General features: G+C 37.0%; 1 protein-coding gene across 1 annotated transcript in view; it reads right to left on the bottom strand.

Moving 5' to 3' along the window:
* Positions 1–13,466, bottom strand: part of CENPI (centromere protein I) — a 119,237-nt gene that overhangs the window by 2,814 nt on the left and 102,957 nt on the right. Inside the window, exons 14-18 of the mRNA XM_007952194.1 lie at positions 10,251–10,345; positions 6,407–6,542; positions 4,990–5,114; positions 3,568–3,616; positions 3,204–3,437 (exon numbers count right to left, since the gene is read on the bottom strand). Coding sequence (XP_007950385.1) covers positions 3,204–3,437; positions 3,568–3,616; positions 4,990–5,114; positions 6,407–6,542; positions 10,251–10,345 — 639 coding nt within the window. The remainder of the gene's footprint in view (positions 1–3,203; positions 3,438–3,567; positions 3,617–4,989; positions 5,115–6,406; positions 6,543–10,250; positions 10,346–13,466) is intronic.

The raw sequence follows: 13,466 nt of genomic DNA, 5'->3' as shown, positions 1-13,466 counted from the left end.
CTAAGGACAGATTTCACCATGGAACTGATTGCCAGTCTCATCATGGGGAATAACTACCATCAGCTGCCCAGCCACTCAAAACCAGGCCCAGGGAAATAGACATATAACCTTAACACACACACACACACACACACGGCACTCTGGTGGCATAGTGGCTAAGGCATATGACTACTAACCAGAAGTCTGTTAGTTCAAACGCACCAGCCACTCCAGGAAGGGAGACTGGGCACTCTACTTCTGTAAAGATTTACTGCCTTGGAAACCCAAAGAGGGTTGCTATGAGTTGGAATTGACTCAATGGCAGTAAGTTTGGCTTCTGGACCACACAAACAATGGAATAGTATGCAACACTAAATAATGAAGAATCTGGAAAATGCTTCATAACGTAGAGGACATTGTATTGAGTGAAATAAGTCAATCATAGGACAAATATTATATGAGTCCACTATTGTAAAAAGCCAAGGAAAGGTTTATACATGGAAGGAAACTTTCTTTCTTGGTTACTAGGGATGGGAGGGGAGGGGAGGGAAGGGGAGGGGAGGAAGAGTTCCTAGATAGATAAGAGACAAGTATTGACTTGGGTGAAGGGAAAGGCAATATACCAAAAGCGAGTGACTAGCACAATAATACTAAGGGAAAGGAGGACACGGACCGGTGTACAAGAGGTAAAGAAAACAAAGGTAAATACTTTTACATACACAATACTGCATTATCCGTAACAAAAAAGATTAATCTATGGGTGGATACATAAGTAGACAGGCAAAATGATCAGGTATGGGAAGGCAAAAGGGAATATACTCAAGACCATATATAAGTTTGGCAGATGATACTTCTACATATGTATTTATATGTCCTATAAGAATATCCATGTATATAATAGACCTAACAGGGGGCAGTTATGATAACTTCTTAGTTACAACCAAACACCTTGAGGGAGTGAGTTGCTGGGCCCAGGGCCTTGGGACCACAGTTGTGGGGGACATCAAGCTCAACAGGCATAACATATTACACAAAGACATTGTTCTACATCCTACTTTGGTAAATAGCGATTGCCAATGGCCATCTAAGATCCAACAATTGGCCTCTCCTCATCTGGAGCAAAGAATAATAAAGAAAATCAAAGATTCATGGAAATAATCAGCCTACAAGACCCTGAGACCAGAAGAAACAGATGGTGCCCAGCTATCACTGCCAACCTCTCAGAAAGGGATAAAAATAAAAGATCCTGGATAGAGTGGGAGAAAAATGTGCAACAAAACTCAAAATCATAAAAAAGTCTAGACTTATTGGTCTGACAGAGACTGGTGAAAGCCCCTGAGACTATTGCCCCTACTCACCCTTTGGGCCTGGAATTAAACTCATTCCTGTGGCTTCCAGCCAAACAACAGACAGGCCTACCAAGATGAACAATTACACCAGGTAGGTACATTCCTTAGAATAAGTAACCATGGGAGATCAGAAGGGCAGCATTTATATGGAGAGAGAACTCAGAGGGAAGGAATGCATAGGAAGGAAGGACACAGGGAAAAGGTTACCACAGGGAGGAAGTGGGAAGAGAGTTACATCAGGGGGATAGCAATCAACGTCATTAAACAAAATGTATATGAACTGTTGAATGGAAAATGAATTTGCTCTATAAACTTTCACCCAAATTACAATTAAAAAACAAAAAATCAATGATTTTTAAGAGCCTAAGAGTATTTGTTTTTACCACCTGGTCCTTAATTACTTTTCAAAACCTCATCTCCCTTCATGTTGTATTCTAACCCAGTGACTTTCAACATTTTTTATGTATCAGAATCATCATATTAAAAAAGTAGGTGCTGGATATCACCCCAGAATCACTACATGTAAGACCAACCAAAAAATACATACTTTGGAAAAGTACCTTGGGTAACTCTCCTGCTCAGTCAGGATATAATCACTGCTCTAGCCCTACCTATCTATTTCAACTACCTCAAACATGGCATGCTCTAACACAGGGGTCAGCAAACCATAGCCCATGGGCCAAATCCACTTCAGTGAGTGTTTTTATAAACATTATTTGAACACAGCTCTGCCTGTTTGTTTACACACTTTCTGTGGAGGCTTTCATGCTATAATGACAACGTTGAGTGGCCTCGACAGAGACCCCATGGCCTGCTAAGCCTATTTATATTCTGGCTCTTTGTAGAAAAAGTTTGCTGATCCCTGCTCTATCTTTGTACTAGGCTTTTACATCCTTCCTCAAAATACTACTGCTGTCCTGACAAATACATGTTCATCCTTTAAAACTCCCATTAGGATCATTTCTACAAAACACCCTCTGTATATTTTTTCATCATTTCCTGTACATTCTCTATTACAATGATCATCATACTTTATTCCTAGATGTCTGTTTAATTACTACCTTCTCCTGACTAGAGCATAAGCTCTGTGAGGGCAACACTTGTCTTGTCCTCCATGGTGCCTAGTTCATTGTTCACATATATTAAACATTTATTTTATGAATCTCTCTCCCACTCCTTATAGTATTATTATTTTTTTCATTTTGTTATATTTCTCAATGTTCTAGCTTGCTAAGGGGATTCTGAATCCTCATTTTATCAAGGTATTTGTAATCCCACCTCGTTGTTCCATCCATCCATTTTAATATATATACTGTTTGAGCTCTTCTCCTAAGTCACTGACAAAGTTGAATACAAGGCCAAGGATAAATTCCTGAGGAGGCCCCTCCCTCTAATATTGATATCAATCCATTAAATCAGCAGTCTTTGTCTAAGAAACTAATTATAATATTATCTCACCTACATTTTACATCCTGTCTACAAGGGTTTTATGAGTGCTTTCATTTCTATGAAGGCTTTATTTCATTTCTATGAAGCCTTTTCTTGTCTGGTACCACCTACCCCCCAGGCCCTAACTAATCACTTCCTTATTTTTCTCAAAACTGTACCTTCTGTCCCTTCACCACATCCTACTACAGTACTTTTATTTTTTTAAAAAAGTCTGTCTATGCTACCAGTTCAAACTCTTGGATGGCAGACAGTTCACTTAACTTTGAATCTCCTAGAGCCTTGCACAGTGACCAAAATTTACTTGGAACTCAAAATTTTTTTCTGAATACAGGTCTTGCAATTCAGACACATTAAATCTATGTTAGTTCCTATTTCTGCCATAACAGTACTGCTATAAAAGTCTAAAAATATTTTATATATCCTTACCTGTAGCAGAAAGCAAACAGCATAACTAAATAGAGCAGGGTGATGGGCTAAATTTAAACTGTTTTTATAATCAGCTATTCCAGCATCTTCTAGAATTTCTGGGTTGATATCTATTATTTCATCATAGAAACTTTTTTGGAAGGGTTTGGATGTCCACAGGCAACCAACCATGGCTGTCAAATAGTGGTTAAATTCTTGATAGGTCTCGTTGCTGAAATTGAACTGGGATTTTGCCTGTTGGGAAAGAAAACAAAGTTATCACTATCACCTACTCTCCCTTTCCTCCTTATCTCCAACAGGGCATACACAGCTATACTCAATTTTGACACAGTGGTGATTTAACACAGAGGTTTACAATCCATACCTTCTGTATCAACTCATTTTTCTTTGCAGCAGTCAAATTTTTACGATACCTAATAGGAACAAAAAAATGAAATTTAAAGTTAAATGCCTTTAAAATGTAACAACAAATAAAAGTGTACATTTTAAGAAATGACCAGAATTACTGGTCAGATAGAGAGTAGTGGAACCTCAGAGACCATGGCCCCAGGTTATCTTTCAGGCCTGGAATTGGACTCACTTCCATGGATTAGCTCTCAGCCAAACAACAGAAAGACTTACAAGCAGAAGAGCTAACCCAGGGAAGGCACCCCCTAGATCAACCAAACGTGAGCTATCAGGAGGACAGCATTTGCACAGATGGAAAGCTGGACAGACAGGAATGCAATAGGCAACAAGGGCACAGGGAAGGGATAGTCACAGGGAAGAGATGGGAAGAGAAATTTTTATGGTTGGGGATTATAATCAAGACCATGAAACCAAATGTGCATGAACTGTTGAGAGTAAAATGAATCTGTGTTGTAAATCTGCACCGAAATCACAGTATTCTTTAAAAAAAGTGTACATTTTAAATGTAAATATATGCAAATGTGTACAGACACAAATATCTATCTAGCAAAGGTTTTTTATCCTTTTGTGGTATATTCTTCTCAAAGAACAAAAATAGAGACCCAAATCTGAACTGTATATTTAAGATATACATTTGATTGTATGTAAATTATACTTCAATAAAAAGGAAAAAGCAACGAAGGAAATTCTTTTAATGTTTCCTTACTAAAAGTTTTTTTAAAAAAGTAGTCAGTTGCTGACACAGAACATCATTTCTTTATGTGAGAAAAAGGTATACCGGAAAAAAAAAAAAAAACAACCAAACTCAATGCCGTCGAGTCAGATCCGACTCATAGTGACCCCTCCTCAGGTTTCCGAGGCAGAATCACTACGGAAGCAGATTATTTTGGTATGTATTTTTTTGAAAACTGTAACCTAATTAGATTTTAAACATTTTAACTTTGAGATAGTCCTACATATTATACCACAGTGGTCTATACTTGTAGACTGAAAAGAGCAATTTCAGTCAACAAGTGAAAGAATTAGTAGGATTAGAATTAATATTTAGTTTCATATAATGGGCAATCCCCTTGTCCCCCAGAAAAGGTTCTGTCTTTTTATCAGAGAAGCTATAGACCTACATCAGTTGTCAGAAAATGACTAATTTTTCTACAAGATACAACTATTCCAATTAACAACAGTGAGTGAATTTTTTATTCTCTATTTCCTACAATGACATTTAAAAAATGATACAACTATCATAGTCCCACATGGGAAGATCATTCCCAAAATGGGTCTTGGCAGAAAACGAATAGGAATTTTTATTGTATTACAGTTGGAAAAAATGAAGATAGCATTATCATGTACTGACTCATAAAATGGTCAAAAGGCTTTATACCTGTGCATAATGTAACAGAGCTGGTTCAGAATACTGGTATCCTGGCTGAAGAGTGCAGAGTAGAAGATTCCAGGAGGAAATACCACCACTAATGGAAGGTTATAATCTACATATATGTCACATACCTTTAGGGAAGAATGGTAACATTAGCACTTAGATTATTCTCCAGAATTCCTCAACCAAGTTTACCTAAGAGTCATCAGTGTACCCACGAAACCAAACCCACTGCCACTGAGTTGATTCTGACTCATAGCAACCTTAAAGGATGGAACAGAACTGCCCCTCCAAGGCTGTTAATCTTTACAGACACATATTGCCTCATCTTTCTCCCACAGAGCAGTTGGTGGGTTTGAACTGCCGACATTTTTGTTAGCAGCTGAGTGCATTAACCACTGTGCAACCAGAGCTCCTTAAAATCAGTGTAAGATAACCAATACTAAACCGTTAGAGCCTACCCAATTCTTAAATAGAATAAATAGTCATAAACCTGTTTCAAAACCTGTACCACCAAACACACACACATATACACCCCTTACCAAACAACCACCTTTACCACAGAGCATTATTTCTAAGAGATCATTAATTTTCTGCTGGGGAGAAGGCTTAGTTAGAGTTAGGACTACAGGGTAGAAAAAAGAAGCATTTCTTTCTCCTTAAGTCTCATAACTCACTAAACTCACTGTCATGAGTCATTTCTGACTCATAGTGCCCACCATTGGGTTTCTGAGGCTGTAAATCTTTATGCAAGTAGATCACCTAGTCTTCCTTCCACGGAGCAGCTGGTGGGTTTGAACTGCTGACCCTCCAGTTAGCAGTCAAGTGCCTTATCCACTATGCCACCAGAGCTTATAAACATGTATTTATCATATTAGTCAAACTAGAAAACAGACATGCATGATTCTAAGCATCTATGACACAAGACAAATAGGTATTAGTGAAGGGAGGAAGCCAGGAAAATAGAGATTAGTGGGTACTTCCTGTAAAACAGATCCATCCAGGCAGAATATTATAAGACAACTGACGAGGACCAGAATCAAAAAGGTATTAGGTACTGGGAAAAGTAAGGCAGTAAAGGTGGGAATGGAAATCTAAGAAACAAGACAGTATTTTTGGTTTTTACCAGGGGTTTGGGACATACAGTGGATGAACAAAAAGTGACACCACAAACAGACTTCTGTCTAGGGCCAGTATTATTACATTATAGATGAATTATTAAAGTGGTACATGGACAAAAAAAATTTTTAAATTTTCGGTTATTCAGGTGAGAATATAATCATTATCTTAATGTGTACTTTATTTTAATTTATTGATAAAGTCATAGCCAAGTTAATGGTTATACACAAAATTTCAATAACAGGCCACTAAAAGGGACAGCCATCATAAAAATCTAAACAGGGAAAAATGGGATATGCAGTACCTTCTCATAGAAATCCAGAATAAAGTGCAGTAATACAGTATTGTTGCTCTCCAAACGAATTCCATTAGTGGACAGCCACCCAACAAAGTGAATCAGTTTAGACACGGAGTTCATGGATCCACCTAAAGCTGTCTCTCTGCAATAAGAAAACATGACATTCAGTTCAGTATTAGCAAAACTGTTCAAAATTTCCAAGCTAAAGTTGGATATTATATAGCAAAAGACTGATAGGTATTTGAGAAAATTCCTATCAGTGCTCCTGTGTATAATTCATTTTATTTTTTAAGGAACAGTTACTAAGCTCAAAATTACATTTAGCCCTCTAGGAAACCATTAAGATCAAGTCAAAGAAGACCCTCAGCAACCTGACTCTACTAGTAAATACCAGAGAAAGAAAGGATTAACCTCTACAGACTTTAGAAAATGTTACCAATGTCCAGGGACCATAAACACGCTAAACCCACTGCCATCGAGTTGATCCTGACTCACAGTGACCCTGTAGGACAGAGTAGAACTACCCCATAGGGTTTTCAAGGCTGTAATCTTTTACAGAAGCAGATTAACACATCTTTTTCCCACAGAGCAGCTGGTGGATTCAAACTGCTGACCTTTAGGTTAGCAACCAAGCCCTTACCCACTGTGCTATCAGGGTTCCTCCAGGGGCTATAACAGTCACCAAAGGAGCTCTGGTGATACAGTGCCTAAGGCATTTGACTGCTCACCAGAAGGTTGGTGGTTCAAACCCACCAGTTGATCCTCGGATAGAAGATAGGGGCAATCTACTTCCATGAACATTTACCACCTTGGAAACCCAATGGGGGTCACTGAGTTGGAATTGACTTGATGGCCGTGTTTATTTTTTCCCCAGTAATTGATAAGCACAAAACTTTAACACTCTTCAATTATGGAAATCTTTGAGTGACAGGCATAAAAATCACTAGAAAAATGAGTATTCCATTACAAAGGGGACAAAAATCATGACAAGGTGACATGAAAAACTCAGAATAAAATCTGAAAATAGACAAAAAAAAAAAAAAGAGAACTAATTAATCTCAACCAAACCACATACTACTGGTTTAAAAGGATAAACATCAAAATGAGTTTGAGAGTTGTTTCTTAAGGTGTTAATAACACTGCAGCACATTTACTGAAAACTTAAAGTACACAAATCAAAACTCAGTTTTCTCTGCATTCCTGAGCTAAATGCTCAAAAGAAAAGACAATGCTAAAATATTTTCATTCTAATTTGACTAGAATTCAATTCAATCTGAAACTGAATTAGTAAAAATTTTGACATGTTTTAATGTTTAATAAAAATTAAATCAGGATATTTTATATTCTTCCAAAATCAATAAACTGAGTTTCCTTAGACTAGATATGGATATAATGGATTCAATCCTTCCATTTACTTACTCTTATCCTTCTTCAATCCACTCGATAGCTAATGATGGTCATGCACAAGGAAAAATAAGTAATATATATTCTTCAAGTTTTGAAATGACTCTACCATTACCCATCACCATGATGGTTCAGCACCAGAGCAAGCAAGTAAGGATTAAGAGACCATTCAAACATGTGGGCATCTATATAATCAATGGCTATTTGCAAAACTGTATCTTAACCATGATTTTGGCAGCGCTTAGCAAATGTATCTGAAATAATTTGAAACAACAGTGACTGTTCAGAACAGCCTTTTTCAAGACTATCTCCACAGAACTTTATTAGCATTTTGGATGAAATAATCCACTGTTCAGGAGTGCCTCCTTGTCTCCACCCACTATAATACCTTTAGCATCCTTGGTTACTACCAACAAAATGATGGTAACATTCTCTTCCTAGTCACCATGACAACCAAAATGCCCCCTGGAAAACCACTGCTGGAGATATGGCATTATGACCATATCACCAAAACAGAAGGAATTATTGAAAACTTAAGAGTTATATTATATAATGTCAAGTATTAATATGAAAAGCAAAGTTATCTACATTTCTGTCATTTGTTTCAAGAATTTTAGAAAGCAGAGCTCCTTTTTAGAAGCTCCCTTCTAAATTTATAATACTAATAAAAGAAGGATCCTAAGATGTTTTGAAAGAAAATATAGAAATTGCAAGTGATCTATTTCAGGAGTGCCTAAGATAAATCACAAGTTGGTCAAAGATTGTGCATTTATAAACATACTATTTTTAATCAAATTTAGTTGGAAGAGGTTAAGCATTTAAATGGAAGTTCTTTATAAAAGACGTTCTCAAACTTTAGCTTGCATCAGATTACCTGAAGCTCTTGTTAAAACACAGATTACTGGGCCCCACTTCCAGAGTTTAATCCAATAGGGCCTGAGATTTTGCATTTCTAACAAGTTTCCAACTGGTGCTGCTGCTGCTGCTGCTGGCTCAAGGACAACACTTTGAGAACCACAGCTTTTTAAGGTGCATTCACTACCCACCAACTCTCCATTTCCTTCCAGAAGTGATCAGACATACATGGAAGCATGCAATAATGAATATGAAGAATTAAAAACAATTTTCCAGGCTACCCTCATAAAGCTTATATTATCCATTCTCCTACCAAAGCAGATCACCATAGGAATAAGAACATATGGAAAAATGGGTCTGGGCTAATTTTCTAACCAAGCTAACTACTATTTGCAAAGGAAGCTAAGGAATCCTTATGTTATAACTATAAAGTAAGATGTGGCTAATAATACATGGATTTTGAACACTGATTAGATATCTGAAGACATTAATAGTTAATTTAATTTAATAGTTAATTTAATTTAATAGTTAATTTAATTTTTTAGCTGTTATAATGTTACCATTTTTTATAATTGAAATGGTTAGGTTTTGCTTAATAATAAGCCAGCATGAAGGAGAAAAAGGGTGGGGCTGTTATACTTTTAAAAAAAGAGTTAAGCATGAGTTGATGATTGCTAAAGCTAGATGATGGGTACACGGGAGTTAACACTGTACTAAACTCTAAAAAAACCCAAATTTACTACTGTTGAGTCGGATCTGACTCATAGCGACCCCTCCTTGAGTTTCTGAGGTGGTATCACTATGGAAGTAGATTGCCCAATCTTCCTTCTGAGGAGTGACTGGTGGGTTTGAACTGCCAGGCTCCTGACTAGCAGTCAAATGCCTTAGGCACTACACCACCAGAGCTCCTACTCTGTACTACTCCCAATTTTTTACTATGTTTTAAATTTTCCAATATATAAAGTTAAAATCAATGTTAAACTATAAAGTGGTTGATAGTAGAATATAGAGATCAAAGGTTTTTAGGTAAAGAGTCAAAAAAATGATTATGCAGTTCCTTGAAATCCAGTTTTTTAGTTGGAGGGTAAAAACACACATTTAACAATGAACAACATGATAGAAATGTAAGGCTTTCTCTCGCTCTCTTTCTTTTAACCTCAAAAGGCAAGATAAATTAATGCATATAACCAAAATATATCAGAGGATCATAGAAAATAAAACTATACAGCAAAATTACCGTAGAGGCTTTCTAATCATCAGAAAAATTGGCTTTACATATAAGAATTCATTTCATAAAGTAAGTTAAGCTGAATGCTTGCACATTCTAATTCAGCTCTACAATGTTTTGCTATATTAACTCTTGCAAGTCACTTAGAGACCAAGAGCCTGCATTTTAACTTATATAAGAGAACTAGGAGAATAAATCTTCCTCACAGGATTGTGGGGAAGGAGAATAAGTAAAAAAAAATCTTTTAGAAAATTACTACTAAGCATTTACATGAAATAATTAGGTCTCATATCACACTATAAAATTCCATGTGGAAACATTTTGTACAGATCATTTCTTGTGTAAGGTTGTAAGGTAACTCACAGAGGACTGTTCAACACAGGTTTCATGTGGATGTCCATAGAAAGCCACAACAGCCAATTCTGCAGTAGCTCTTTCAGACACTGAAGAACACTACACTGAGGGGGCAAAACAAAAAATCATTCATAAAATCATTCAGATACAACATGCTGTTCAGAACTAAGACTTAATCAGAGGCTTAGAGGTAGAAGTGACCATGAAGATAACCATCTTAGAACTCAATAGCTGCTGCTCCAACATGATCAGTTTTGAGGAGATAATGAATGCAGGGATACGTTTATTTTGCCATTTTCTCTACAAGAAACACAACTCAACAGTACTGCCCTCAATTATCAACTTAGGAACAACCTTTTGTTTCTCTAGATTACAATCATTTATAACATATACTATATCACCAAATATAGGATTATCCCCTCCTTATCCTTTAAAGTTACTATAGATAGGAGTTTTCCACCGTTCTTTCCTTATTTACAAATAAAATATACTCCCTTTTTGATGTTCGTAAAACTTATCTTACCATCTGTGACTCCAGAAAATAAACAATTCTAGTCTTTCCTTTTTCAGGCCCTCTCTTGATTTCCCAGGAGCTCTGGTAGCATAGTGCCTAAGGCACTTGACTGCTAACCAGAAGGCTGGAGGATCAAACCCACCAGCCACTCCTCGGAAGGAAGGTTGGGCAATCTACTTCCGTAGTGATACATCCTTGGAAACTCAAGGAGGCTTATGAGTTGGGTCTGACTCGACGGCACATAACAACAACATCTTGATTTCCCAGGGCCTGATTCACATGAAAAAGATATAGTCAGGATGGAATTTGACCTGGGACATTTATGATAGGATATTATATTACATCTATACATTCATATCATCCCCAAACATAACATATGAAATTTTTCTCAAACATCCTTAAAAAATAATAGCCTGGATACTATTTGAGTATTTCCAGTGATAGGGTGGTCACTGCTACTTTATACCAGAACAGGTCAATTAATATTTGTTAGAAAGTGACAATTCACATTCAGATTATAAGTATGTCTGAGCTGAAAGCAACATTGGAGTCATCTAAAACAATCTTCTATTTTGGTATCAACCAGGGAATCTCATCATTTGAAAAGATATTCAATGTGACAATGTTATATTCAGAGAACAAAAGTCCTTAATTCCTCATCTAACTTCTCTATCCCACCCAGCCCCTACATTAAAGGAAGACATGAGATTTTTTGTTTATGAGAAGGAGGACATGAGGTTAAAAAAAAAAAAGTTGAGAAATATGGTTATACTCTGTGTGTGAACCTTTTCTACATTAACACCCTAGCAGACCGCTGCCTGACTTACTCTACTGACAGCAAATATACTAATTCTTAAGGTCCTTTATTCCATTGTGAGTCTACCTGTTATAAGATACTGGGTTTCCTTCATGTGTCAACCCTTGAAATATCTGAAAGGAGTCAGAAAATTTTAGTATCTTTTCCTCCAGGCAAAATATCCTTGATTCCTTTATTATCACAAGTTAGGAATCTTGTAGTCATTTTGCGTCCTTCACGCTTTACATCCAGTCACCAAGTCCTATCAGTTTTTCCCTTCAAAATGTCCAACTTATCCATTTCATTCCCAATCTCACTATAACAACTACCTAAGACCAAGCATTCACATCTCTGAGATTACTTTATGTTCCCAGTTGGTCTCCTTTACTCTAATTTCATTACCCAAACTCCAATTCTTTCATGATGGCTCTCAGACTCTTCTTACAAAAGTACAACTTCCATTTTATCTGTCTTTTTCCCAAGAACTTGCATTGTATATGCCTTTTACAAAGGAATTGAAGTATGTACCATAGTCATAACAATGTTCAAACCCTTTCTTGTCATCCAGTAATACAGTAATGTAAGTCCTGGAAACGTATCCCAAGAGAATAATACAACATAAGAAAAATATCTGTATTATAAAGATGCTCAATATACAGTTATCTATACCTACAACAGAAGCTATGGTGGTATAGTGTCTAAGGCATTTGACTGCTAACCAGAAGGCTGGTGGTTCACACACATCAGCCATTCCTTGGAAGGAAGATTGGGCAATCTCCTTCCATAGTGATTGATACTGCCTTGGAAACCCAAGAATGGGTTGCTATGAGTCAGATCTGACTCGATAGCGTGAGTTTGCATTTTTTTTTAAATACCTACAACAGAAACAAATTAGAAATAATAATAAAGAAATGATGAAACAGATTATGGTATGAGATCTATGGACTATAATGCCATTCAGAGCTCTGGCAGCATAGCGCCTAAGGTATTTGACTGCTAACCAGAAGGCTGGTGGTTCAAACCTACCAGCCACTCTGTGGAAGGAAAACTGGGGTAATCTACTTCCATAAAGATTTACCGCTTCGGAAACCCAAAGGCAGTTACTATAAGTCGGAATCAACTCAATAGCAATGAGTTTGGTTTGGTTTATGATGTCATTAAGATATTACAAAGAATAGGACTTCATGAAAATTAAATAAAACTTCAACAACTTAATTTAAAAAAAAAAGGGAAAAAGGAAGGAAAGGGGGCAAATTTCAGACTAGATGGGGATCACATGTTGATTTAGGTGAGGGGCAAGGTGGTATGGAAAGAGTCTTGTGTCCATTATGATGACACTGGGGAAAGGAAGGACACTGAAACATGCACGAAAGATACAGACAACAGAGGCAAATACTAGTACGTGCACAATACTGCATTCCCACTTACACCAAACACCTGGCTATGGATAAATATATAGACATGTAGGAAAATCAGGTGGTGGTAGGTGAATAAGAATATATCCTAGACCAAGGATAGATTTGGCTGAAGGTAATGTTACATATGTACTTGTGTTACAAAATTACATATATTACATATATTACAGAAACAAAAGAAGACAGAGTTAGAGTAGTTTCTCAGAGACAACCACACGCCTTGAGAAAGAGAATCACTGGGCCTGCGGACTCAGGGACATAGTCTCAGGGGACATCATGCTCAATAGGCACAACAGAGTACATAAAAATCTTGTTCTACAACAGTAGTTTAGTTTAAGTAGGAAAAAAGTCTGCCTTGGAGGTATGGTGGCATAGTGCCTAAGGCATCTGACTGCTAACCAGAAGATCAGAGGTTCAAACCCATGCTCCACAGAAGGAATATTTACCACCTTGGGAATCCAAAGGGGGTCGCTATAAGTCAGAATTGACTCAATGGCAGT

The sequence above is a fragment of the Orycteropus afer genome, unplaced genomic scaffold, assembly GCF_000298275.1.
Source record: "Orycteropus afer afer isolate SDZICR_OR568_19922 unplaced genomic scaffold, OryAfe1.0 scaffold00327, whole genome shotgun sequence".
Lineage (NCBI taxonomy): Eukaryota > Metazoa > Chordata > Mammalia > Tubulidentata > Orycteropodidae > Orycteropus > Orycteropus afer.
The sequence above is the reverse complement of the archived record's forward strand: the minus strand, read 5'-3'. Positions and strand labels throughout refer to the sequence as shown.